This window comes from Lytechinus pictus, chromosome 1, assembly GCF_037042905.1.
Source record: "Lytechinus pictus isolate F3 Inbred chromosome 1, Lp3.0, whole genome shotgun sequence".
Taxonomy (NCBI): Eukaryota; Metazoa; Echinodermata; class Echinoidea; order Temnopleuroida; family Toxopneustidae; genus Lytechinus; species Lytechinus pictus.
This window is the reverse complement of record NC_087245.1, coordinates 39,095,001-39,121,842: the sequence shown is the minus strand read 5'-3', so window position 1 is coordinate 39,121,842 and position 26,842 is coordinate 39,095,001. Positions and strand designations below refer to the sequence as shown.

At 35.5% G+C, this 26,842-nt stretch overlaps 2 protein-coding genes across 4 annotated transcripts in view; one reads left to right on the top strand and one right to left on the bottom strand.

Moving 5' to 3' along the window:
* The first annotated feature begins 1,777 nt into the window (after positions 1-1,777).
* On the top strand, positions 1,778-21,417 carry LOC129262493 (RCC1-like G exchanging factor-like protein). 3 transcript variants are annotated; one of them, XR_010294194.1, is made up of 12 exons: positions 1,778-1,908; positions 3,194-3,322; positions 4,511-4,577; positions 7,642-7,693; positions 7,945-8,029; positions 8,970-9,080; positions 10,265-10,423; positions 13,836-14,009; positions 14,845-14,930; positions 17,225-17,428; positions 17,560-17,682; positions 17,907-19,384. XR_010294194.1 is itself a non-coding variant. In XM_064102555.1 (10 exons), the coding sequence occupies exons 1-10, from the start codon at positions 1,854-1,856 to the stop codon at positions 17,300-17,302; spliced, it is 996 nt and encodes a 331-aa protein (XP_063958625.1). In that variant the 5' UTR covers positions 1,778-1,853; the 3' UTR covers positions 17,303-21,417. The 3 variants fall into 3 exon arrangements, 1 of the variants encoding a protein (XP_063958625.1); XR_010294192.1 differs by having other exon boundaries at positions 17,560-18,931; XM_064102555.1 differs by having other exon boundaries at positions 17,225-21,417.
* A 969-nt stretch (positions 21,418-22,386) lies between these two features.
* Positions 22,387-26,842, bottom strand: part of LOC129262460 (myosin-IIIb-like) — a 71,931-nt gene continuing 67,475 nt past the window's right edge. Inside the window, exons 25-26 of the mRNA XM_064104619.1 lie at positions 26,409-26,582; positions 22,387-25,790 (exon numbers count right to left, since the gene is read on the bottom strand). Coding sequence (XP_063960689.1) covers positions 25,621-25,790; positions 26,409-26,582 — 344 coding nt within the window. The 3' untranslated portion in view covers positions 22,387-25,620. The remainder of the gene's footprint in view (positions 25,791-26,408; positions 26,583-26,842) is intronic.

The window sequence follows — 26,842 nt, the reverse complement described above, 5'->3', positions numbered from 1 at the left end:
AGCGACCTTGAATGGTGATAGCTGGACATATAATACACATGTACAAAATGGCTTACAGATTTACAAGCTCAAATCAAAACCATGTACAAGAACATCCAGTAATATCTCATCAATACAAGCAAGATACAGTTGCAAATTTGGCTACAAGTATCCTTGCAAATAACAAACCTATCTGGTACAATTATTAATGAGAAACAATACATGTAAACAGTAGAAATCATACACAGCTCAGAGAGCACAAAAAACCATGTCAGCCACGCAGGGCGACTTACAAAATCATATCAGATACGCAGTAGTGCGCGTCCTCATGACACGATCTGACCCATGCGGTCAAGCCTTTTATACTGTACGCAACTCGGTATTTAAGTGCGACTCTAAATCAATCTTAAATCTTTGTGAAACACCCCCTGGTGTGTATTCAATTAACTTAACACAAGAAAGGATCACCAGTTGATCATACATGTAAAGTCACTCGTAACTTACGAACAGCTTTATGAAATACTCATTGGGGCTTTGTCTTACAGAGAGTTGTGATAGGTACATGTAGGGCACTTCCATAAAATAATCAACCTTTTTGTACGTCCGACCCCCATTTTTCTCAAGTTTTACTTCACTTCATAGACTGACCATTGTCATGGTCATTTGAGAGCATTACATACTATCAAAAGAACAAGAAATCAGAGACAGAGAATTTCATGAAAGTCCCACATATATACATATTTTATGGAATTGCCCTGTAGGTTTAAATCAAACTCAAAGTGTGATAGATCTAAAAATCCTATCACTTAATTACACAAATTAATTTAGATCAATTGCAGCAATTCAGGTTTGATTCAAATTTATTGTTATATGGCAGCTCTTTGTAAGATGGACCCCAAAATTTGTATATTTTTATCTGTTTTAATATATCAGAAGACACAAGGTTCTTGATTTTGGCTTTTGAAGGGTTTGGGGTTCAGGTGGGTGTTTCAAAAAGCTGTTCGTAAGTTAAGAGCAACTTTAAGAACGACTGGTGATCCTTTCTTGTGGTAAATGGTATATTTATTGGCGATGGTTTAGCGTGTAAGAAATGTTCACCAGTCGTTCTTAAAGTCGCTCTTAACTTACGAACACTGTTGAACAGCTTTATGAGACAGCCCCCAGGATTATATTAGGATCAGGATCATGATTAGGGTTAGGTTTACGGTTAGGATTTGGTTTTATGTGTACGAGCAAGTGTCTGGAGCAAATGTCTTATGTCATGGGATCTTACCTTTCTAAAACTTTATGAAACAACACAAAATATTACAATTACTACTCATGTCTATTTTATATTGTTTTATAATAATATACATTTTGGTTTAGAGTTACTTTGAATATGAAAAAATATATGTATATGAATGATCTTATCTTTATGCCTCCATGCTCCGCCACAATTGACACTTGTCAGTGAAAAGGACCTGCAGCTTGCTTCTTATGAACCAAATTCCACCAATCAGGGAATGATTTTCCCAGTTATCACATTGGAATCAATGTGCTCCACATGTTTTAAAGATTAACAGAAAAAAATATTTGTGTAGCAGATTTTTTTTCCCACAGGACTACAGAACGTTGTTGAGAGCTTTTGTATTTTGACCAGAAATACTGATCAAATTACATGTAGATAGGCAAATTATTCTCTGCCAATCTAGAATTGTTTCACATTTCTTGTGGAGTATTATATTGTAATTTATCTCATCGCAATGGACTTTTGCGTATTTGATTTTTTTTTAACGTCATCTTTTTCCTCTCTTGGGCAGATCACAACAGCATCTTGTGGGTATGGGTTTTCACTGATTGGCAGCCATACACAGGACACCAGTAAGGTCTGGGGTATGGGCATCAATACAAACTCGCAGATTGGATATCATCCCAAAGCTATGACAAGTGGTAAGAAGAAAAATAAAACTATTCAGAAATGGGGAGTTATCCAATATTTTCGCATGATGACATTAGCAGACATGCCAACCGTTCCCTTTTTAGAGTATTTGTTCCTTTTTTTTGTTGCTATAAATACACCAATACCTTTTTTGTATGATTTGTTACTTTTTTTCAAAATTTCTGATCATGGAGTATGTATTATACACAGCGTGTGACACTAGCGCCGGTTCGACAGTCCCAGACCAGGTAAAAATCACTGTCAGGCCAGTAACTTGTTGCCTGAAAAGAACAAGTTAATCCTTGCCTATGAGCACATGTTTATTGGGTGAAAGGGAGGTACGATAATACGCCAGTGGCGGACTGTACCAGACTGGAAGAAGAATTATGAAGAATTTTTCAAGTAGAGTCATTTCATATGTTTTTTCACCGATCTCACTACAACAGGCTGGCGATTGTTACGTTGAGACAAATTTTTAAAAATACTCTTTTTTTGTCAAAAAATACCTTTTTTCCTTATAAGAATACTTTTTTTGGTTGTAGAAGGTTGGCAAGTCTGCATTAGCCCATATTCTGAATACAGTTTTAACTTTAATTTAAACTATGATCTAAAAGTTGCGGTTTAACTATAGTATGGATAGCCAATTGAAATGAAACTGTTACATGAAATTATCTTTGAATTTCAGCCCCAGGTATGGCAGTTTCCCAGTGATTTATACATTTCCCGCCCAGGTGGGAAATACTGGGGAAAAACTTGTAAATGCTTGGAAGTACTCATTAAAGATGTACATGGAGTACCTGAAAATACATGAAAATATTCAAGAGGCATATTTTATAGTATATCCATGCATTTCCCATTTTCCTTGTACATGTAATTTTTGAGCTAGTATTTACTAGTGATTAACTACTGTTTCCTACTTGGGCCAACTCTTTTCTGCCCTCTAAATTTGTATTCCGTGTCAAGTGTTTGAATCCCACCGCAGCTTGGCATCCTTTGGCAAGGCATTAATCCACACTTTGCCGCTCTCGACCCAGGTGCTAAATGGGTACCCGGTAGGATGAGAAAGTCACTGTAGCTTGTCCAGTACTGTGTGCGCTTCACTGGTGACTGACTGGAATACTCCCCAAGGAGTGGAGGATGTGCATACATTGTGTACGGGAATGACCGATTGAATCCGATGACCGGGGTAATATATATGTAAAGCGCTTAGACACGTTGTTCCGATGTATTAAGCGCTATATAAAAGCGGATTATTTTTATTATTCTCTTTTTTTGTTGCACCTGCTTATTTGCTAGTTGAGGGAATGCATACCATCATATCACCAACTGAAATCACATTACCTCTGAAGAAGCCACGGAAGACCAGAGTTTCTCAGGTATCCTGTGGTAGATCTCACTCCCTTATACTTACAGATGAAGAAGGTGGTAAGTACAGAAATAAATAATTTCACGTAATGCATATGATCTTAGGTGCTAGGTCAGCTACATAGGGACCCAAGGGGGGGCACTCAAAGTTATTTTTGCTGGGGGTGTGTGCCTCACGAAAAATCTGAAATTTGAAATGGGGGTCTAAGGAACTGACTAAATGGGTAAAGTATGGGGTCTTGGGGTATCAAGAGAACTGAAAATTAGGTCTGAAAAAGGTGGTCATCAAAGCGGCAGGTCCCCTTACCACCAATATATGTGAGTGCCCCCCCCCCCCCCCCGGGCATGGGGATATATTAATATTATTAATGCTTCAGTGACATTTCCCCCAAGGCGGCCGTATGGCTAGTCGAACACAGCTGTTTTACTATACAAATAATGAATATTCATTCATGCAATGGACAGAATACTTTATGAGGTGAAAGATGAAATAAGATGAAATTGATCATTCATTTTATCTTTCACCTCATGAAGTATTCTGTCCATTGCATGAATAAATTCATTGTTTTATATTGCACCTAAAATAGATCCTTGTCATTTGGCATTTATAAATTTGAATTCAGTGCGAATGCGGTCTGTTGATTGCCGCATACATACAAACACACTTACTATAAGACCGAAAAGTTTACGTGTAGGCCACTGCCAGTGGTCAGTGTTGCACGCGCGTTCAATGGAAAAGTCGTATGGATCCAAAATTGCATGGATGATGACGTCATTGTAAAATGGCCTGAATGATCAACATCAAACAACCAATCAAAGGACAAGGATCTATCCAGGTGTCATATAATCATTTTTATTCAAACCACGTATATGTAGCTGATACAAAAAATGTTAAAATGGCTGTTTTTTACTCGCAATACGGCCGCCATAGGGGAAACGTGACTGCGCCATAGCCTAAGTACAAGAAAGGGTCATCAGTCTCATGTAAAAGCCATGCGTATAACTTACAAACAGCTTTATGAAACTTATGTTTATGTGGGAGATATCATTTGCTTATCTTCACGGATGAAGAAGGTTGTCAGTACATGAATAAAGATTTCCGAAGAATAGCATAAGGACAATATAGTATGTTGGAAATAAAGAAGAACATATGATTTTGTTATTTTGCAAATTTCAATGCATTGTCAAGTGATCATGGTTTTAGCACTTGTGTTTTTATTTGGATTGACTTTCCTTTTCTATTTGCAGTATACAGTCTTGGCAATAATTCTCATGGTCAGTGTGGAAGGCCCATTATACCCCATGAAGATTATAGGTAAACGCTAACATCACATGTGTTTCATAAAGCTGATCTTTAGTTACAAACAGTTTAATGAATGACTGGCATAAGAAATGCCAAATATAAAATTTGAATACAGAGTCACACCCGCTTTCATCTGTTATACAAGGACCACTTCTCTTTAAAGGAATGGTCCAGGCTGAAAATATTTATATCTCAAAAAATAGAGTAAAATTCACAGAGCAAAATGCTGAAAATTTGATCAAAATTGGATGACAAATAACAAAGTTATAGAATTTTAAAGATTTGCGTTATTCCCGTGAAACATTTCTAGGCATGTCTTTATGAATATTCATTAGGTGGGCTGATGATGTCATATCCCCACTTGTTCTTTTGTATTTTATTATATGAAATTAGGTTTATTCAAAATTTTTCTACCAAGAACTAAAACAATTGGATTGACAACTGATTAAGTGCATTAATAGTTATTTATTGCCGCACTTATTTCATCATAATGGAGACACATCATTTACACATGTATGAAAAATGAAACATTTATGATTTCATGTAATAACATGAGAAAAAGGAAAGTGGGGATGTGACATCATCAGCCTACCTAATGAATATTCATGACGATGTGCATATAACTGCTTTCACAAAATATTGAAAGAAATTATAATTCAATAACTTCTTTATTGTTATCCGATTTTGATGAAATTTTTAGCATTCTGCTCTGTGAATTTTACTCTATTTATTGAGATATGAATATTTTCAGCCCGGACCATCCCTTTAAAGACCGCAAGTTTGGTATTCCTAGAATACTGGTAGTACTCTGCAGTGAAACATGTATTAAATGAACCTTTGTATAAAGACCACCTGCTTATATATAAACTCCTCAAATTTTTTTTGGAAATCTGACTTTGATCGATAACCCCTCCTCGATTTTAGTGAATATTCATGTGTTGCATATAGATCATTTAATTTTCTTTAAAATGATACATGATATGATTATGGTTCACACGAAGGTGCAGTGCCTTGAAATGTGGGGCAAGGTCAAAATTCAAAAGTTGCAAAATTATACAATATTGAAAGTCACTGTTCTTTTTTCTGTGGTGATGAGCAAGTTTCTCAGCGGTTTCTTTTGTTTTCATGCACCTTAACATCAGCATTAACATGGAATCAAACACACCTCTGCACACATGGCACAAGGAAACACATAACAATCAAATGTGCATGGGTATCTCAAACCATGACTCAAACCATGTTATCTCACAGAACCATCACAACATAAACCACAACTAAACATAAAAAATGAAGAAGTAGGGGCTTGATTTGAATGGATTTTCATCTTTATTGACACAGACAAAAGAATCATGTTCTTTATTGACCCTTCATAACCATTTCTACTCGTTTTGCTGCTTTTCAATTCAGACCTCATCCAACACTTTTGAATCCTGCTCTTTTTGTGATGGCATGATCATAACAAGTATGGTATCATTTTAAAGAATATTAAATGATCTTTTGAATGATATCAAATTTGCATTGTGTAAAATTTGGAGTTGGGAGAAATTAATGGCCAAACTCAGAATTTTTTAAGGGTTTACATTTCTCCCTTATGAAGTGAAGTATATTATACAGATTTCACTGAATTTCACATCATTCCATTTTAATTGTGACAGAACATACACTAGCTGTAAGAATCTTCAACATCTATATAACTTCAACTAATGTAAGAATGATTGAGAACCCCTATGGCTTTCCATATTCTAGCCACTGTAGAATATTTTGTTATGATTCTGTCTGCAGGAATGATTCTGTCTGTGGCGGGCAAAGAGATAACTCTTTGCCCGCCACAGACAGAATCATTCCTGCGCCACATTAATTTCAAGGTGTAACCCTGGCGGGGTTTTGCGTGAGCTGTGCTAATTCAGCTCACAATAGCTTTTGATCGGTCTATTAGTAAAAGATTTGTGTGTACACTGCGATGAACACACCACTTTTGTGTATGTGTGTACGAACAACAGACTTAATGCACTCTGTGTGCATTGTGAATCGAATGTGACTTGTGTCGAACTTGGCAGTCTGCTGTACTAGTTGAACAAAGTGGGCAAAGAATTAATGTGCAGCTTTTAGAAACAGCCCCCTAATACAATTTATTTAGTGTATAACAATTTTAACATTGTCAATAGTTATCATGAATGATCAATATCAAATTATGAAAATGATGATGATCATAAATTTATTAATTTGTATGCTCTTCACCTTTTTATTGTGTCATATCTTTGATTAAAGGACAAGTCCACCGCAACAAACAGTTGATTTGAATATAATGACAAAAATCTAACAAGCACAACACTGAAAATTTCATCAAAATCGGATGTAAAATAGGAAAGTTATGACATTTTTAAGTTTTGCTTAATTTCTCAAAATAGTTATATTCACATCCCGGTCAGTATGCAAATGAGGGCACTGATGACATCACTCACTCACTACCGGGTTTTTCTTTTGTATTTTTATTATATGAAATATGAAATATTCTCATTTTCTACTCATTGTCCTGTGAAACAAAGTTTTATTTTGCCCTGAACATGTGGAATTACCATTGTTTAACATTTTATGGTTCAGTCAAGTTGATCCTTATTGTCAAATCTGTAAAAATTGAAATATTGTATAATTCAAACAATAAAAACAAAAGAAATAGTGAATGAGGGACGTCATTGATTCTCTCATTTGCATGTGACAGAATTGTGCATATAACTATTTTGTGAAAAATAAGCGAAACTTTTAAATGTCATAACTTTCTTATTTCACATCTGATTTTTATGACATTTTCAGCATTATGCTTGTCTGATTTTTTTCTATCAATTCAAATCAAAAATTTTCTGAGGTGGACTTGACCTTTAAGCAGTTGTTGCATTGTGACTTTGACCAATTGCCTACTGGTAACTGATTGCCCTGAATACCAGAATCCAGTAGTCAACAGATTTACTGTTTAAATGCCCTTAAGCATAGTTGTGCATTTGGTTTTAGATATATTGCTTGCTCTCTATCAATTAGTCAATGAATCAATAAGTTCAATTTCATCCTTTTGTTTTTTCAGTTCTAATAAAGTCATCCATAAGATTGAAGGAATAGACGGTAAAATAAAACAGGTAAGTTCACATTTACAGTTATTTCATGTAAGTATATCATTGGGTGTTTTACTTGAATATTTCTGTTTAAAATTATTTTTCTGTCCCCTTTTTCATGATTTATTTGTCTTAAAAATACCAAGAAATAAATATTCACTACATATTGCAGATCTGGCAGCATTGGCGGAAGCATAAATTTAGACCGCACTCGGTCAAGATTCCATGTACCGGTATCGTGTCTAATATGATCTGCATTTTATCTTTACATTTAGGTGTGTTGTGGTCATGATCATAGTCTGTTTCTGACTGAAGATGGGCATGTATACAGCTGTGGATGGGGAGCTGATGGCCAAACGGGTAAGATACCAGTCTTAATTTCACAACTTTGAAACAATTTGTCTCCACCCTCAAAAATTGTAAATGAAGGATTGCAAACATGGCCTTTTGAAAGTGGCTTTTCAAACGGAAAATCTCGGAAAACCTATTTTTCCTCAAAATGCACAGAACAGCTACAGAAATTACTCCAAAATCTCAAGAAAATGCAAATACTTACTAGCCACAAAGCACGATCTCACTTCACTGCAATCACGACAATCCAGTCATCATGACTGCACTCGACTCTCATCACTCGATCGTATTTTAAATTAAGCGCAAGCTCAATTTAGCGACCCCCAAAAAAACGTACCAACCATAGAGGTGGATAAAGCTAGAAGGCAGCACACGGCCGTACCGTGTGTTGCTGCCCTCTACGTTTAAAGATATAACAGAACGATATCAAAATCGCGGATAGGTGCAAATCGTTGACTGCTCAGAACGATGTCTAAAAAGCCCCAAAATTTTCAATAAAATTTCATCCATCCCTAAAATAATGCTAACTACGTGAAAAGTAAAGATGTATTCATGCTAAATATGTTTGTTAAAGATGTCATGTAATATTTTTAATCTGATGTTGGTACAGTGGCAGATACAAATTTTGACCAGCACGTGTATGTGACATCGCTAATCAATGCATAAAACATACGTATTGATTATGTTCATTTGTCGATAGTTATCGATGTTGGTAAGATATTTTTAACGACATGTCGACAGAGAATTTCCTTGCCGATAATCGCACTAGTCAGGTGCTCAAAGTTTAAAAAGAATTGAGAAGGGTAATTTTAACATTATGTTATGCAGGTCTTAATTGGAGAACAGTTCATAAGAGCTGAAGCAGCTACCCTGGGTAAATAAGAATTATTACAAAATAATGTTATTGATGAATGCAAGATCCATAATTTTCCATTGCGTTTTTATTCAGGTCTCGGGCATTATGAGGACACTAGTACCCCACAAAGATTAGAAGGAGATATAAAGGATGAACATATTACTCAAATCAATACCCTTGCAGATTGCTGTCTTGCCATTTCAGGTAAAGATAATTGATCTCTGGCAGTGCTTTTTATGTATAAATGATGATAATAAAGCAATATTGACTGGCCTCGGGCGATACGACATATATCGCCCAAACTAGATTTATATATCAATTTAGTGAGGGCAATATATGTCCTTTCGCCCCCAGGCCAGTCAATTAGACATCTAGAGCAAAAATCGTTAGAATTTAGATTTTTTTTTAAGTTTAAGAATGAGAATCTAGTTTGTCACGTTGAGCAGACTGGGCCTCTGAACTTAACCATTGTGACGTAATTGAAATGACAGTATCCAGTGTTGTCTCAACTTGATAAACATTGTGGACGTTTAGCACTGCACGATTCAAGGACGTGTACAAAAGCGCGTAGAATACCCGGATGTTAGCTCTGCTTTATTGCCCGCTACATTTCCATGCATTTTCTCATTGACTTTCCTGAGCGGGCAATAAATTGGGCCCGTGGATAAACAATTGGAAATTTATTGACCGGCCATTTGATCCCAGTCTTAAGCAGGCAACAATGTATCAAAGTTGCCCTGCTAAGATATCTGATACGGTTAATAATCACATTTATAGCATTTTATAAGATTTTTCAAACCACTCGTGTTGAATAACAATTGATAAAAACTTGTCCTTAACAAGTATGATATTGATATTTATATGAATAAAAATTTAAATCGTGTCATTTTATTCTATAAATAGAAGATTACCATTAAGAATGATATAATATACAACTTATTAATTTTCACAGACTTTAGTAATGTAATGTGCAAAAGCACCTATTCTTAAGTTCCAGTGTATTCCATATTTCACCTGTATCAGTGCAATAGAAATACATAAATGATAATGTACAGAGTATTATGATAACCAAAGTAGTTCCAAGTGAATTTTGCTTATATCATAACAAAGAAATAAAATATGAGGGTAAAGTAAAAGCAAATCTATTTGTTTTGAAAAGATAAAGTGGTATTTGTAGCTGTCTTCAACCCAGTGAGCTACATTATATATAAGCATTGATATTTTTTCCAAACAATTTAACACATTTATGTTGGCTTTCCATCAATTATTAGAGGTTGTTGATGTTTAATTCATAATTTCTTCTTGATTTTGTTACCATTTGATTCATGATTTCTTATTGAATTTGTACTGTTTGATTCAGGATTTCTTATTGAATTTGTATTGGTCAGATAAAGGAGAATTGTTTGGATGGGGGAACTCCGAGTACAATCAACTCAAATGCGTGACAGAGGATACCCAAGTCTATGTACCTCGGCATCTACCATTCAAGGGAATAGGAAAGATTACCAGTGCTGCCACGGGAGGGACGATATGTGCCTTAACAAATGGTGAGCTTTACATTGTATGCTCTGTTTATGATTTTAATATTAAAGCAAGTATATGAAGAGCATAAATGATGTTTTATATGAATAAATTACTTCCAGTCAGGAGACAGTTTAGGTGGCCACTAAGGCAGGTTTAACTGTGTATATAGTTGCCAGCAGAATTATACAACTTTTCTTCAAATTTTGAGTTTTGGGTTCTTGATGAATGAAAGATATGTGTAATATCAGCCAAATTACATGTATATATCAAATTCAAGACAAGAAAATAGAGTGTCTGAACCCGTTCTCAGTATACTTTCTTTAATAGTTTAGAAGATCGTTTCGCTAGAATTCTCACCACCATCTCCTGAACTGATTTCTAGAACCACTTCATGTCAAGTGGTCTTGTTGCTATGGGAATGCACATGTTTCGCGCAAAATTTGACACCCTAAACGGTGTGTGGTGTAGCGCACCCATCATGTGCGAAAGACCTTTGGGTTGGTGCCTACCACAGGTTCACTCCGAAATGCCGGTTCATAGCAAGATATGCCTGTTGCATGTCTCCTGATAGTGTGACATACAAGGATTGAGGTGAGGTTAGGTTTGGAGTGTTCATATCAGAATAAGACTTGGTCTCCCTAATGGAACTTGTGAAGATAGACCCTAACATTATGATCTTTCTTTGTACTTCTGTGTCACATGGAGCTTATCCCTCCCAAGGGCTTGGGTAAGATTCGGACAAGGACGGAAGAGGAAAGATCAAATCAAGTATTTATTTTCTGTAAAACAGAAATTTAGCCTCCGTTGGCCTTAAATTAACATACACAAGCATAACAAAGATACAAACATAACAGAGGCAGATAATCAGTGCACGTTCTTTCTTTCACTATTCATATAGTTCTTGTCATATCCCTAATCTCAATTTGACCTAGCGAAGATGGCAATTCCACTTTTTCATCATTCTTTATAAAATAGGGCAGGCTAGGGAGTCTCCCCACGGAAGACAAGCAGGTCCCAAACCTGGTCACAGGATTTGATGTTCTATGACATTTTGAAATGAGCTGCATTGTACTGATTTGCTGTCTCAAATGAATTGCCTAAAAGTCGCGATCCTGTCATGGTCGTCATTTGACATAAAATCCTGTGCTTCTGTAACAACTGTTTTTTAATGGCCCTTGTGGCCTAGATCCTTCCACTCCTCCTTCAGTGCTGTACTTGGATCAGCTACTTTTTTTCCTGATGACCTATCAACTGATGGAGAGTTCTTCTCTGTATATGGGAATGCACGACTGTCAGCTAGCAAGATATGCTACTCAGTAAAACAACCGGTCACAGTTTACAATGACCTTGGTCAGGCAAAAAAAATCATACCGTTTTGTGATAACATACCCTTTTAATTGTGTTCCCATGGTATTTTATGGCACTTTTTAATTCTCTTTGTATGGTATTGTTGGTCAACATCACAGCTCCTCGTAGCACCACTCAGAATGGCTACCAGCATCAGGTAGTTCCTCAAGCTTCTGATCTGCTAACATTCTGGTTCCTCTCCTTAAAATATATCAACCTGCTGCTTCAGGTTCAAGTAAAACTTCCTCGGATATTTTCTTGGTATAATTGACTTGAAGTGGGGATAAATCAGTTTTTATGGACTCTAATGATGCATTTGAACTAGTGATCAGAGGGTCATGATGAATCAATGCCCTTGCCAATCAATTTTGGCATGGTTAGGCTCACTCGATGGAGATAGAATAGCAAAGAGAAGTAAAATAATTGTACATGGCATTTTGCTTTTGAAAAAGGGCAGTCAACCCACCAGGGCCCTATCTTACAAAGAGTTACAATTGACCCAATCAATCGTAACTCTATGGAAATCCATCAGTGTCATAATTTTTTCTACAGGAAATGTGCACAATGTCCTTTGTAAACAAAGAGAAGCACAGCGAATTTTCAAGACAACGATGAATGCATGAATATACATCATAGCTGGAAAATATTTTGAACACACATGCGTAATAGATGTTGACATTGCTGGCCGTCCGTAGTTGCGATCGATCGGATCAATTGCAACTCATGTCCAAAATGTGACCAACATCTAGTTGAAATAATAATTATAATAACAATCAGCTTGATTTATATAGCATTCTATCTCTTCATAAATCAAGGATTCAATCGTTCACGTCATCCATGCATTGAATATACATGTACAGTCACAAACATGTCAATATATAGTCACAAACAACAATTTCATGAACATTGGACAACTAACAGGGGTGTGAGAGTTCAGATTTTTATCTGATTTCAGATTTTTTTGTTTTGATTTTCAGCTTAATTTCAGCTTATTTTTGGCCTTCCTCTGTACAAAAAAGTATGGGAGCTCTTTCTATTTCAGACTTTTTCAACACTCTTCAGCTTTTTTCAGATCTTTTTATTTGTGACCACTCACACCCCTGAGCTTAGGCAATAGAGCCTATTCAGTGCTGACACCAAGAAAGACAAATTTAAATGAGGTCTCTATAAAATGCTTTACAGATATTCTATTACTTGCTTTGTGGGCTTGATCTAGGCGGGGGGGGACCTCTGAGGCCCCCCCTCGACGATATGCGCAATATTTCCGCCGCATACATTTTTTGACAGCGCCGCCTGCTGACATTTTACTTTTGAGTCTTGCGCATCTTTTGAGACCAAATTTACGATGCCCGGGTACACATTTTGGAAATTATGCAACATTTTGTAAGTGCATGTCAAGACTAAAAATTGCTTTAAACAAACATAATTTTGTGTACAAAGTCAATGCAAATTGTATTTTCAACCACAAATCGTAAGTGAATGATTAATTTTTAGTTCTGCTGGTCTTAAGGGATGTATTTTATTGATGTTACACATGTATTTCATTTCTGAAAGAACTAAAGCTTACGAGTTGAATAATTCTGCTGGCAAGTGTTCATTTACCAGAATGTAGATTTTTCAATTAAATCCCCATATGCTTATACCTCAGAGCTGAGAAATCGTATTTTATTTTCTGTTGATTTATCTTTTCAATCATTTGGCAATTATTGCAGCCCATCAAATTTCAAGTCTCCTCTGTCTTTTTATCTAATCACAAAGCTTGATATGTATAGATTAATATTGCTTGTTTCCTATCGATTTATCATAGATGGTGTGTTTTGGATGGGGTGTGTTAATCTTAGTTAATAATATGAGCTAGAGTTTTTCCCTCTACATATTTTACCAAATTATGATTTGTGATGTCCCCATTGCTTGGTAGTCAGCAATGAAATACACATTTAATTAGTCATTTATATTTTGCATTGGATTATCCTTGAATCTGTGCAAATTTCTCATTTTAGCAAAGGAGTGTTCTATCTTCTTTCCTGAATAAATTTGATGATACGATGTATATATAAAATGATTTTTTTTTCTTTCCATCTATATCAGAATCTGGAGAGGTATGGGTTTGGGGATATGGCTTTTTAGGTAGAGGTCCCAAGTTAACAGACACTGCTGTTCCAGAGTGTATAGACATGTCTTTATTTGGTAAATCACGCATGAAGACGGATGTAGCCGTGACCAAGGTCTGGTGCGGTCTTCACTACTTTGCTGCAGTCACAAGTAAGTTTTTTTGTTTGGTAATGAGAGCTTAGGCCCCTTGGATGGTTAACTATTTTTCCCCCGCTAGAATGAAGATGACTGCATATACATGTCCAGTTGTGCTCAAAAGTTAATGAACCCCACCACAAAATGCACTCCTTCATGCTGAGTGTTGAATGTAGACAACAACACTACAATGTCAGGCGAGCGCAAGAGAAACAAACTTTATTGAATGTAATATTTTATCACCTGACTTCACAATTACATACCTAAAAAAAAATGGCAGAGCTCGAACATTTTGAATATGTTCATTTTCAGGTGGGGGTGCACTAACTTTTGAGCACCACTGTATGTGTACATGTATTGGCTTTAATCCACAAATTTATACACAGGTGACATATTGTATGTTTGTTTGAGCAAATTGATCAGAAATGGCTATGACTAAAATATGCAAAACGCTATGAGACTTGTGTGTTGGTATCTTACAAAGATTAACTCGGATTTCTGTCCATGCAATCCGAGAAAATGTGAGTGACCTGTGTGCAAATTCTGCTTGTAGAAACTACCAGATGAGCAATTGTGTTCACTGCGACGGTCGATATGTGATTGTATATTAACGAAAGAATCAACATATATAACCCAAGTAACGTCATGAAAAGGGATTTTGTAAACCACATATTCAAGGGGATGTATAATAGAAGGGCCAAGCTTTTAAAGAATCTGATGAAGTGAGAAGACTCCACATTCCAAGTGATTTGATTGTCCATCTTCTGACTTCATAGAGTCAATCCACCAGGTGAGGGTTCTTCTGCAGTCCTCTTACCATCATCTTGATTGATGACTGTTTTTCTTCTAGATAAAGGTGACCTGTATACATGGGGAACCAATGGATCGGGATGTCTCGGACTTGGTCAGCTCCACAGCCAGTACTTTCCTCTCAAAGTAAGTCATTTGACCAATTAAAATTTTCAGATGATTCTTTAAAGGGATGGTCCAGGCTGGATATATTTATATCTCAATAAATAGAGTAAAATCCACAATGCAAAGTGCTGAAAATTTGATCAAAATTCGATAACAAATGACAAAGTTATTGAATTTTAAAGATTTGCATTATTCCGGCGAAACAGTTCTAGGCATGTCTTATGAATATTCATTAGGTGGGCTGATGATGTCATATCCCCCACTTGTTCTGTATATGAAATTAGGTTTATTCAAAATTTTTCTACCAAGAACTAAAACAATTGGATTGACTACTGATTAAGTGCATTAGTTATTTATTGCCTCAACTTATTTCATCATAATGGAGACACATCATTTACACATATATGAAAAAATGAAACAATTATGATTTCATGTAATTACATATTTATATAAGAAAAAGGAAAGTTGGGATGTGACATCATCAGCCCACCCAATGAATATTCATGACGATGTGCATATAACTGTTTTCACAAAATATTGATGAACTTTAAAATTATTTGTTATTTGTTTTGTGATTTTGATGAAATTTTCAGCATTTTGCTCTGTGAATTTTACTCTATTTATTTCGATATAGATATTTTCAGCTCGGACCATCCCTTTAATTGAAAAAAGGGTATTCTTGATATCGTTAGGAGAATGGGGGTGGTGCCATATTTATATTCCTCTCAAAGTAATTTCATACCTGTCAAGTGTTTCTATTACATAGGAACATTCCTAATTTAGAGGATAGAAAATTGTCATTTTAATCTGTGTGTTCCTGAGTATGAAAAGATTTTCCATAATATTGAACAGAAAATTTAAAAATGTTCCTATTTCTGGAGAAGTCTTAGTATTTTATCCCCTATAATTGCCTGTAAGGGTTGACAGCTATGTAAGAGGCATTCATAATTGAAGCTTAAGATAATTCTTTGCTAGTAGAAAAAAGAATATTGTTGATAAGGTTAAGAAGTGTTGGAGGGGCAATTTTGTCTCTATCTCCAAGTATAGGCAATTAAGTTTGAGATATGTATCCATCACTGAAAAAAAGAATAGGCCTATATATACTGGTATTCTTAATATGGTAGTTATAAGGTGGGGGACTAGTTTTTTTTTCTATCTCAAAGTAAGATGCATTACTGAATGAAGTTTTAAGATAATTGTATGAAGAGTTTGGTTGCAAAAGCGGTTAGGTCCACTTTGGACCATTCCGAGAAAAATTATGTTTTTATATTGCTTATTGCAATATTGTTATGAGAAACTAATTTGTTATGATGTACTACCCTATTATATGAACATAAAATTAACCTAACCCATTTTGAAAAAAAAAGGTGATTTTTCTTTGTCTTTTTGTTAAATGGGAATTTCAACTTATCATTGGTATCATCTTATAGAGCTACTAAAAATCTTTACATTGAGACAAAAAAAAATCTAATTTGATGAAAAATGGACCTAACCCCTTTTGAAAGTGAGCTCTTCATATGCTGATATAAGAAAAAAATCTTGATATTAAGGTGAATAGGTGCAGGGCTTAAAGTTTGATACTGTAGGGGCAAGGCCATTTTTCAAAAGGGCACACTTTTATGTTACATTAAACATGAAAAAAAAAAGGGCACCAAAAAATTATCCAAGCCCAAAGAGAGGAGCATCGAGGCCAATCAAATTGGCATCCTTTCATTTTAAGTTGCATTCCAAATTGAAGTTTAAAGACAATCCTCTACTTGGTGGGGGGATAAAAGTATTCTTAATAAGGTAGTTGGGGAGGGGTGATTGTATTGCAACGGTAGGGTAGGGGGCTAAGAAGATGCCAAACTAGTAACAGATAAAAAAAAGATGGCGACTACCGGTAGTCAATGATCAGTAGCAAATTTCATACAATGATCCTACATTTCAACAATTTAAAATTTGCATTGCAATTAAAAGTAAAAGAAAGTAGTTGTAGAAAACAAGTATTTTATGAGAAAGTCTTTCAGATCTAGGTTAATTGTCACCATGTCATATGTCATGATCTAGTTAATTAATGTAAACTGATCTTTTTGAAATCATAAAATCATAGCTCAAAACAGATAGTTCTGATGATAACTAACGGTTGGACTGGCAAAACTACTATATTTCCCTCGGGGCTTCGCCCCTCTGGGAAAAATAGTAATTGCCAGACCAACCTCGGATAAATAATTCCACTATACTTTCTCAAAGCCTGATATATTTGTTTAATGTCATTCTTATTCTTATGCTCTACTCTTACATGCCTATTCCTGTCATAAACATTGTCTTTTCAGGTCTCTCTTCCTGGTCAAGTCTCCCATATGGCTTGTTCGGTGGATCACAGTATAGCACTTGTCACAAAGGACATCTGATTTCAACTGCCCATGCTGGAATGATCCTTGGCCCCATTGCAAAGCAATTGATTACATGTCGTCACCTCGGTGTCAGAAGGGCGTTGGGATTAATGCTTACGTCAATTTCCATTCATGCAGGGTCCCGTAACACAAAGGTTAGCGATTGATCGTACGCCTGATTTTCACGATTGATTGTACATTGTAGTCAACGGAATCAATCGTAGAAAAATGTTCTACGATCATTGCTAAGCTTTGTGTTACGGGCCCCTGGTCAGGTAGAAGGTCGTTATCTATTGTGCATTTTTGTGTACATTTTGTGCACTTGAGTTAATGCCCTTATGCCAGCTGCACAGAGATTGAGAATCAGCAAGCACGTGGATCCATCCTCCCTTCTCTCTGCCAACCAGGGGTGTGTTTCACAAAGATTTAAGTATGACTTATTAAAGTCGCACTTAACTGCCGACGCGCACGTGATATGCAGCGTGCAATCTGATCGATGGATACGCGGTAGTGCGCGTGATCTGACCAATGTAGTGATGTCTTCTATACCGTACGCAACTGGGAGTTTAAGTGGGACTCTAAGTCAAATTTAAATCTTTGTGAAACACCCCCCCCCCCCCAGGGGACAATATTTTGTGGCTGCTTTGCCATTCTCTTAATTACCATGGTAACATGGCTCTGGAGCCAATCAAATCCATGGTAGAGACCACGAGAGCTTAATTTCAACTATTGTAAGTTTTTATGCAACATGGCCTATCATGTATCTCCATATATCTTCATGTGTGTATGAGCTATCCCAGGGCTCAAATAAAGAAAAAAATCATAGGGCAATACCATTTCTTAAAATGGCACTAAAACAAAAGAGGGGAGTGTTCACTTTAGGAATATACATGTAGGTCAACAATTTGCATTAAAATGCAACGCCAAATGAATTAATTCATTCGTTGTGTATTCAAGTCAAGTCAAGTACACTTGCTACCTCCTCACAGCCAGAAACTTGTGCAACCTAGTCAGGAAAGATTACCAAAGATCGTGAAGCAAACATGATGTATTTCAACTTTTGTTTGCAGTGTTAATGATGCCAAATTGATGTAAGAAACTTTTACATGAATGCTTGCATTGAAAGACCACTCTCATAGGGAAAATTCATCCAACATCAAGTTGGAATAAAAGCAGAAAATTTAGAGACACAGATCGGTAGGGATCGGTGAAGATCCACCAATTTATCTTGATATTCAGTATATTTTTTCTTTGTCACATAACCAACAGATTCCCAGTAATGTCATGTAATATAAATTCTATGAGATACAATTTTCTTTAAAAAGAAAATAAAGAAATGACTTCAACCTTTGCATTTTAATATATCACCTGATACAATATTTTTTTAGTCATCTTGAATTATTAAATAATATAATGGAAAATTATTTAATTCGCATGACATGACATATGGGGCAGCTGCTCGCTTGTGATGCCACAACATTTGCCTTTGAATTCCGAACTTTACGATTCTTCAATATTCTTCTGTTTAATATCTTTATTGGCATTTTCTCTATTTTGTTTTGCTTTGATTATTAAAAGCTGACCTTATGTCAGGGTAGAGCTCTTCTTTAAAAAAAAAAGAAACTGAGCTTGTGGCCAGAGTACCCCAAACAAAAATGGAAACATCAGGGGTGAAAAATAATTATTTTGGGGGACTGCTTTCCACTTACTGCCTAAATATTGCATAATTTTTATTATTATCCTTATCAGACATCTGAGCAGGGCAACTTTGATACATTGTTGCCTGCTTAAGACTGGGATCAAATGGCCGGTCAATAAATTTCCAATTGTTTATCCACGGGCCCAATTCATTGCCCGCTCAGGAAAGTCAATGAGAAAATGCGTGGAAATGTAGCGGGCAATAAAGCAGAGCTAAGATCCGGGTATTGTACGCGTCCATGAATCGCGCACTGCTATACGTCACAATGGTAATCAAGTTGAGACAACGCTGGATACTGCGTCCCTAAGCCAGGGACGCGTCATTTCAATTAAGCTACAATGGTAAAGTTCAGAGGCCCAGTCTGCTCAACATGACAAACTAGATTCTCATTCTTAAACTTTGAAATATCTAAATTTTAACGATTTTTGCTCTAGATGTCTGATTTGGTTAATAATAGCAATATTGACTGGCCTGGGGGCGAAAGGACATATATCGCCCTCACTAAATTGATATCACCCTCGTCTACGACTCGGGCGATATAAATCTAGTTTGGGCGATATATGCCGTATCGCCCAGAGGCCAGTCAATATTGCTTTAATATTGCAATGAATGGGGATTTCCAGGGCCCTTTTGAGCATTTTGGGGACAATATTTTGGTCGGAGCCCCATTGTAATTTTCCCCCTGATAAACATCGTAGCACATCAAGCATTTATCACAAGTGCTTGTTGAAAAATAAATTCCTCCATCATTGAACTTCAGAAAATTACAGAGGATATATTTCTTGGAATTTGAATTTGGTTGGTGAAAAAGTACATGTATGAGTATGACCCAAGTATGGTATTATCTCATTTGTTCATTAACCCAATGTTAAAATAATGAGCTTTGTTTCTAGTAGAATTTCACATGATTTATGAAGTATACAAATTTTGTTTCATGTTGTATTGGTAATGGATGACTTAAGAATATAATAATATATATTTGCATGAAATGCTTTTAACATGTTTGAAACAAAGCTATTGTCATCTTATTACCCCTTGCTAGGTATTGTATTGGTTCCATATTTTATCAGTATTAATAAGAGCACACTGCAAAGGATGTGTGTAAGAACAATTCTGATTGGTTCCTGGTCAGTGTTTTGAACAAGAGGCACATGCAAACACGATCTCGATTGGTCATTGCTTTCTGGTAATTGATTGCAATCCTCTGTGTAACCGAGCCCTATCGTTGTTTTCCGGTGCATATATTACATTCAAACTTGTTAGTTATAAATGCACTTTAAGGTACATTGAGAGTGCACATCTATCCTGTATAATTTTGTAGATTCAGTATGATTTTTTTTCAGAATCAGTCTTATTCCTGATGAATGTGAATAGGCATATGTTTGTGTATACAGTGTGCAACGTATTGTGAAGAATTTTATGCCAATTTTCACAATTTCTTCTACTTTTAAATTTGTAATGCTGCATGGATACTGGTGAGGGATTTATTGAGTTTGCTACTTGAAGTAAATTTTATTTGCCAGCCATCTTCTTTTTTATTCATGCTTTCTCAATTCTGATAAATGCTAGCATTAATCCACTTAAAAAATAGCATTGTATAATACCTCTTACACTTTTAAATGTAGTTTTACTTGTTTTAGTATGATGGATCATTTTTTCATTCAAATTTGTATCAAACCGACCACTATTTGTATCCATCAAGACCACTATCAAGTTTCCCCGGGATGGTCTTCATATACAGGTTTGACGATCTTGATCATTTTCTAGGGAAAGTGTTAATAAGATACTTGCTTCTCAGAGCTTCGTATTCCCTTTGATATTTTAAAGTGGGAGTGAACTGTGTGTGGTCTCTCATTGACTGTGTTATAAATACGTAGTCTTGATATATACATTGTCAGACATCTACTAATACTGCAGATAATAACTTGACCTATAATCGTATTTGTAAAGAGGAACTAAAATGTTTTGAGAGGAAAAGTAATTGTTTTGCTACTTGGTAACATGATGATTGTGGTATAAATGTATTGAGTAGTGTAATTAGCATGTTATCATTCAAGTGGGTCTATTTTACTAGACTACACTAGCATTGTGGGTCAGGAAACTGGCCAGGTATGAGTAGTTGAGGACTCGAGATGGCGCTATTGGTTCGTATATGCTTTAAAGGGTTCTGTGTAACAGCAGCAGATTGTGGGGATTGTCGTTTTGAATTTGTGCAATTTGATTTTATGCAGCGGACCATCCTAAGTTTTACATTTCATAAGATATTTAAATTGAAACTCAATGGTGCGTTGAATGATTGTATTGTCAGAATGATTCAATTTTCTTACTGAAGAAAAAGGTGAAATATCACATGTTTATGTTCTCTTTTTTTTACATAATGGATGCCTATAAGAAAAGTGGAACATATGAATAAATATTCCATAATGGCCCGTCAGCTGCAATAGAAAATGTTTTTTTTTTTTCAAAACATCTTCTATCCAAATTTGTTTTGTACCATTCTCAAATGCTCAAACCAAATCATTAGTGGAATGTGTTTAGTTGCATGCTTATGTTTCAACTCAGACTGAAATTAATTGTTTATGTTCATTGTTGACTTAAAATGAGATCTTTTCAAGAAGAAGAAATGGAAATTTACATGTTGACTACGGTTCTACAGTTTATATTTGAATTCGTTATCTATGGGGGATGAAGGGATGCATGCCATACTTTTTAATCTGAAATACCTATTCTGATTAATGTTCCCTCTTTAGTGTTTTCCTTTCTCCCTCTTTTTTTTCTGCCTCCTTTTCTATCTCTTTATATGTTTATCTCTCTTTCTAGCTGTCATTTTATTTTTTTTGTCTCTGATTTATACCTCATTGGAAGAGCTGTGGTGTAGTGGTTCTGACTCTCGCCTTGTAATCAGAGGGTCGTGTGTTTGAATCCCACCATGGCCTAGCATCCTTTGGCAAGGCGTCAATCCACAATTTGCCACTCTCCACCCAGGTGTTAAATGGGTACCTGATAGGATGCGAAAGCCTTTGTAGTATGCCTAGCAATTGAGTCTTGGAACTCTTGTTGGAATGCTTCCCAGGGAGTGGAGAAGGTGCATACATTGTATGCGGGCATGCAAGGATCCGATGACCAGGGTAATAATATATCTGTAAAGCGCTTAGAGACGTCATTCCGATATGTTAAGCGCTATATAAATGGGGAATATTATTATTATTTCATCTGATCTTTGTCTTACAGCATTCTAAAGACTTCCTTAAATCCCCACCTTCATTCATCCCTCCTTTTTCCAACCTGTTTCTCCATCTCTCTATCCTACATATCCATCAGAGTATAATTCCTTCACTTCCTCACCAATCTCTCAATTAATTCACCTCACAGTTTATTTGTAAAGAACTCTAAATCAACAACATTTCTTGTTTATCAAAATATTTTATTCTTTCATTTACTTATACAAAATAAGAATATAGTCCATTTGAATTTTCTTTGTTACTATATAATATAGTATTATTACTTCCCATAGTCTCACTACAATTGTTTACTAAATTAGTTGTTTCTATAATCACTAATACTTTCTAAGACATAGTTGGCTCTTGATTTTTATAGTCCAAGTATCATCTTAAACCAGCTTCACATACCTAGCTTGTCTTCCAAAACAATACTTTTTTTTTCTCAAATGATGAAAATAAAACTCTTGATAAATTATATTATATGTACATGTCAATATACATGACAAGTTGAGATGTTAGCTAATATCGATATCATGTAACGCGTAAAAGATGGGTGTTAAAAATGCAACAAAGTTATCTTCTTCGTACTTAACCCTTTGTCTTCTGAATCGTGTAAATCCTATTGGTTTTACACAGGAGCCATTTAGTTCCAGAAGTAAATGGGTTAATGAACTATACATATATTGTCAAACAACTAAAACTATAACCAGAAACTACTGTATGTGAAAATTAATTATTTGAATACCTGACCTTCCATTCATATTATATTTTGGTCTAGTATTCTCTTCTCTCTCTGAATAAACATGTTAAAATATCAAATTTCATAGTACTGGGAATATATCAAACAAACATATACAATCTCTCAGTCAAAAATTCACAAATATTTTACTGTAATAAAACCGTTTGAATATAAATCTTATATATAGTGCTTCTGTATAAACATAAACATCGCTGTGCATGAGGCATGTAATTTCATACAGATTGATAGAAAAATAAGAAATAATGTTGGATCGAAATAAAAGTTGAAATGGATTGAAATGAAATGCAATACAAGTTTTGATTGTATAAATACCAAGGTAAAGCTATGAAAGAAAATGGTGTATACACTTTACAGTACACTTTGTATTGTACAATAAATGAGAATTTCAACATGAAATTTTAGATAACAAAAATATATATATATGTATATGATGTCATAAAGGAAGCCCCACCCCCAGCAATCATCTGATTGGTCAAATCACTTCATTCAAATTTGAACAAGAATATGATTGGCCAGTCATGACTGCATGGCGGGTGTACCCAGTCTCGCTAAGTTTAGGTACCATCTATTAACACTTAAGGCATATATGTAAGGAATCACAAATATAATTCATTTAAAGGCACTTCATATGCTGAAACAATAGTCATTAACACTCTACTGAATTTACTCATTATTATTATTAATGTTATTATTGATTGATCATTATGTGTTCCGTTTTGTAAAACGGAATGAAAACTTAGTAATACACATGTGTAAGTATAACATGGTACAGTAATTATTTTTTTATATTTTCCCATGTTCAGCTGAAAATGTTATGATACTGTGTGTTTATAAAGAAATCTAAACATATATACTTTGTACTTGGTGGACTTGATTTTATATAAGTCATCCATTGACTGTCATTCTCGTTCGATGAAAGCTTTTTTGCATGATTGTGATAAGTTGGGCCATCAGTGAGTTTTGTGTCACTATCTCTTGCACCTATTATTTCCCTTTAAAAAATGTTATTCAATGTCATCCATTCTGTAAAATAATTTAAAAGTTGGTTTTAGAATCATTACATGATATTCTGAATATTTATGCATATCATTGGGTCATTTTATGAGTATTATGTTTTAATTGTCTGCATCTAATTACAAGCAGGATTTTTTTTATTCACAGCTGTTGTGAACTATTTTACTGATAACCTTTTATGATCAAGTTATTGGACCCATTTTGACCCAACATATTGAGTATTAGCAAATTGTGTTTAAGTCAATCATTTTGAATGACCTGAAATATGGTGCGATTGTATAAGTAATAAACTATTGTCCATTGTGCCCTTACTGGAATGCTGTAATAAAGTGAATATATATATGTTGTTTTATCTTTGAGTATGCAAGATCTATTTTTGTAAATTGGGAAAAGATGACATTTTAAACAAATAGTATCTTGTGATTTTATGTATGCAGCCACTGCATAAGTGTTCTCAAATTAAACCAATTGATGTGAAAAAAAATCATGAAATTTGCCTCATTTGTGTTTTATATTTTTTAATCTTGGTGAATTACACAACTTGTATGTTTTTGCAAGTTGTGATTATGTTCTATTCCCTGCTCTCAAACATACTTATATTCCATGGATAGCTGATTGACAGTAAAATTGCTTTCCATGAAATTTCATTCACACATATATGCTTCTTATCAACAGATTCTACGAATATGCTGATTAAAAGTGTATCATGATAATATGCTGTAATTAACAATTGTTCAGAGTGACATGCTGCAACCGGTCTCAATTCAGCCCTCTTTATCGGTAAATGTGTCAAAGACATATGCACAAACTTCATCTAGATAACCCATTCGGTATGAACTTCATAAGATATGTTTGTTGATCGACTGTAAATTTTGCCTCTTATGAATATTTGCTTAAAATGACTAAAAATATGCCAAGGTTAACAGCTATTCTTCACCAAAAAAACCTAATTTCAATCAGACCTACACTTGTTTCCTAACTCCAATCTATCTACTGGTATCTATAAGATAAATTACTCCGAGCTAGTCGCATAAAAATACAAACAGATGATCCAGACCAGTATCGAGCAAGTTAGACTTAGACTGAGGGCGTGTTTATGCTTCCACGTTTCAGGCCAGAATCAGCGTTTCCATACGTGATTAGTCCAAAACACGGTTGCGTCCATGCTTACTTTCATTTAAACGACAATTCAGAATGTCGATCGTGATTTGTAAATAAAGTTTTCATTTGAACTGAAGTTTACCATCGGCGTTCCGAAACGTCGTTTAAATGAAACTAAGCATGGACGCAACTGTGTTTTGGACTTACGTATAAGAACACCGATTCTGGCCTGAAAAGTGGAAGCATAAACACGGCCTGAGACTTATCGATCCTACATAGCAGTTTCAGTACGAATACAAGACATCTTTCAATACCAAAGTAATGGCAACGGGATGGTATTCACTCAAACACTGTCCAAATCATCAAACTACATGTAACAGTAATCGTACTCTTTTCCAAATTCACCGTCCGACTTCTACTCAAACCCCGACTCTTTCACAAGCGGTTTGCATTTCATACATCTTCATATAATAAACATTCAAATTCGCTAGCTACATGATTGAAATTTCTCTATCTATTTTGAATACTAATCGACTGTGATTCAATTTTCCTCGCTCATTCTTCGTTCCTTCTTGATGAGTTTGACACGTGCCCATTGCCTCTTGTTCTCCAAGTCGTAACCGCTGTAGTTGGACGTGACCGGGCCATCGTCGTCCATGGCTTCGGAATCGCGCTCGTAGGATGATCGCAGGTTGCGTTGCTTGAAAGCATCTGGAGTTTTAAATATGAGAAAAAAACATGAATTAAACTATTAATTGCGTGGAAAGGGTGGGGGGGGGGGTTAACAGGAAAGTGAAGGAATACATTTTCTTGAATAATTTCTAATTTAAGTTTTAAACTTTTCTTCTGGATGTATATTTTCTATTTCTCTTGTTAAAAAAACATTCTTATTGTTGTTAATTTGTGACAGTTTATGCTTCATTTGATAATCCCTGTACAAAGAACTTTTATTTGAAGCTTGTAATGCATGCATTTAAGTGCATTTTGTGGATTTTAATTGAAATTGGCCACACAGCTCATGATATGCATAAACAAAGTAAAATACAGCACTAGATAAAGTGAGAATGGATGGATGGGTGGGTGGACGGGTGGGTGGGTAGATGGATGGGTGGATGGATGGATGGATAGATGGATGAATGAATGGGTGGATGGATGGATGAATGAATGGGTGGATGGATATATGGATGAATTGATGGATGGGTGAATGGATGGATGGATAGATGAATGGATGGATGGATGGATAGATGGATGGATGGATAATTAATGGATGGATGGATGTATAATTGATAAATGGATAGATGAATTGATGGATGAACAAACAAAACTTACCGGCATTCCTGATGGATACCGCCCTGAAAACCCTCCTCCTACTTGCTCTTCCCCCATACGCTCCATAGCCTGGGGAATCCCCTGCTTCACTGTTATAATAGATGGACCCTGTTTCACTGTACCCCGAGTTTCGGCCGCCATGGTCCACACCCGACACATTCAGGTTAGATATGCCTAGTTGCAAGAACAAAATCAATGACAATAATAAAGTAATATTTTCTTTATTTTCTCATTTCCTATATTTTACAGGGGCCTTTCTATTTCTCTTTTTTCTCTCTTCCATTTCTTTATATCTTGTGACTATTTTTCCTTCCTTTTTAATCATTTTTCACTTCCATCCTTCTTTCTGCATGTCTTTCTTTTATCTGTCTTTCATCAGCAGTTGATCACTACTGTCATTATGTTCATTGAGTTCCAGTTCACAAATACATCAA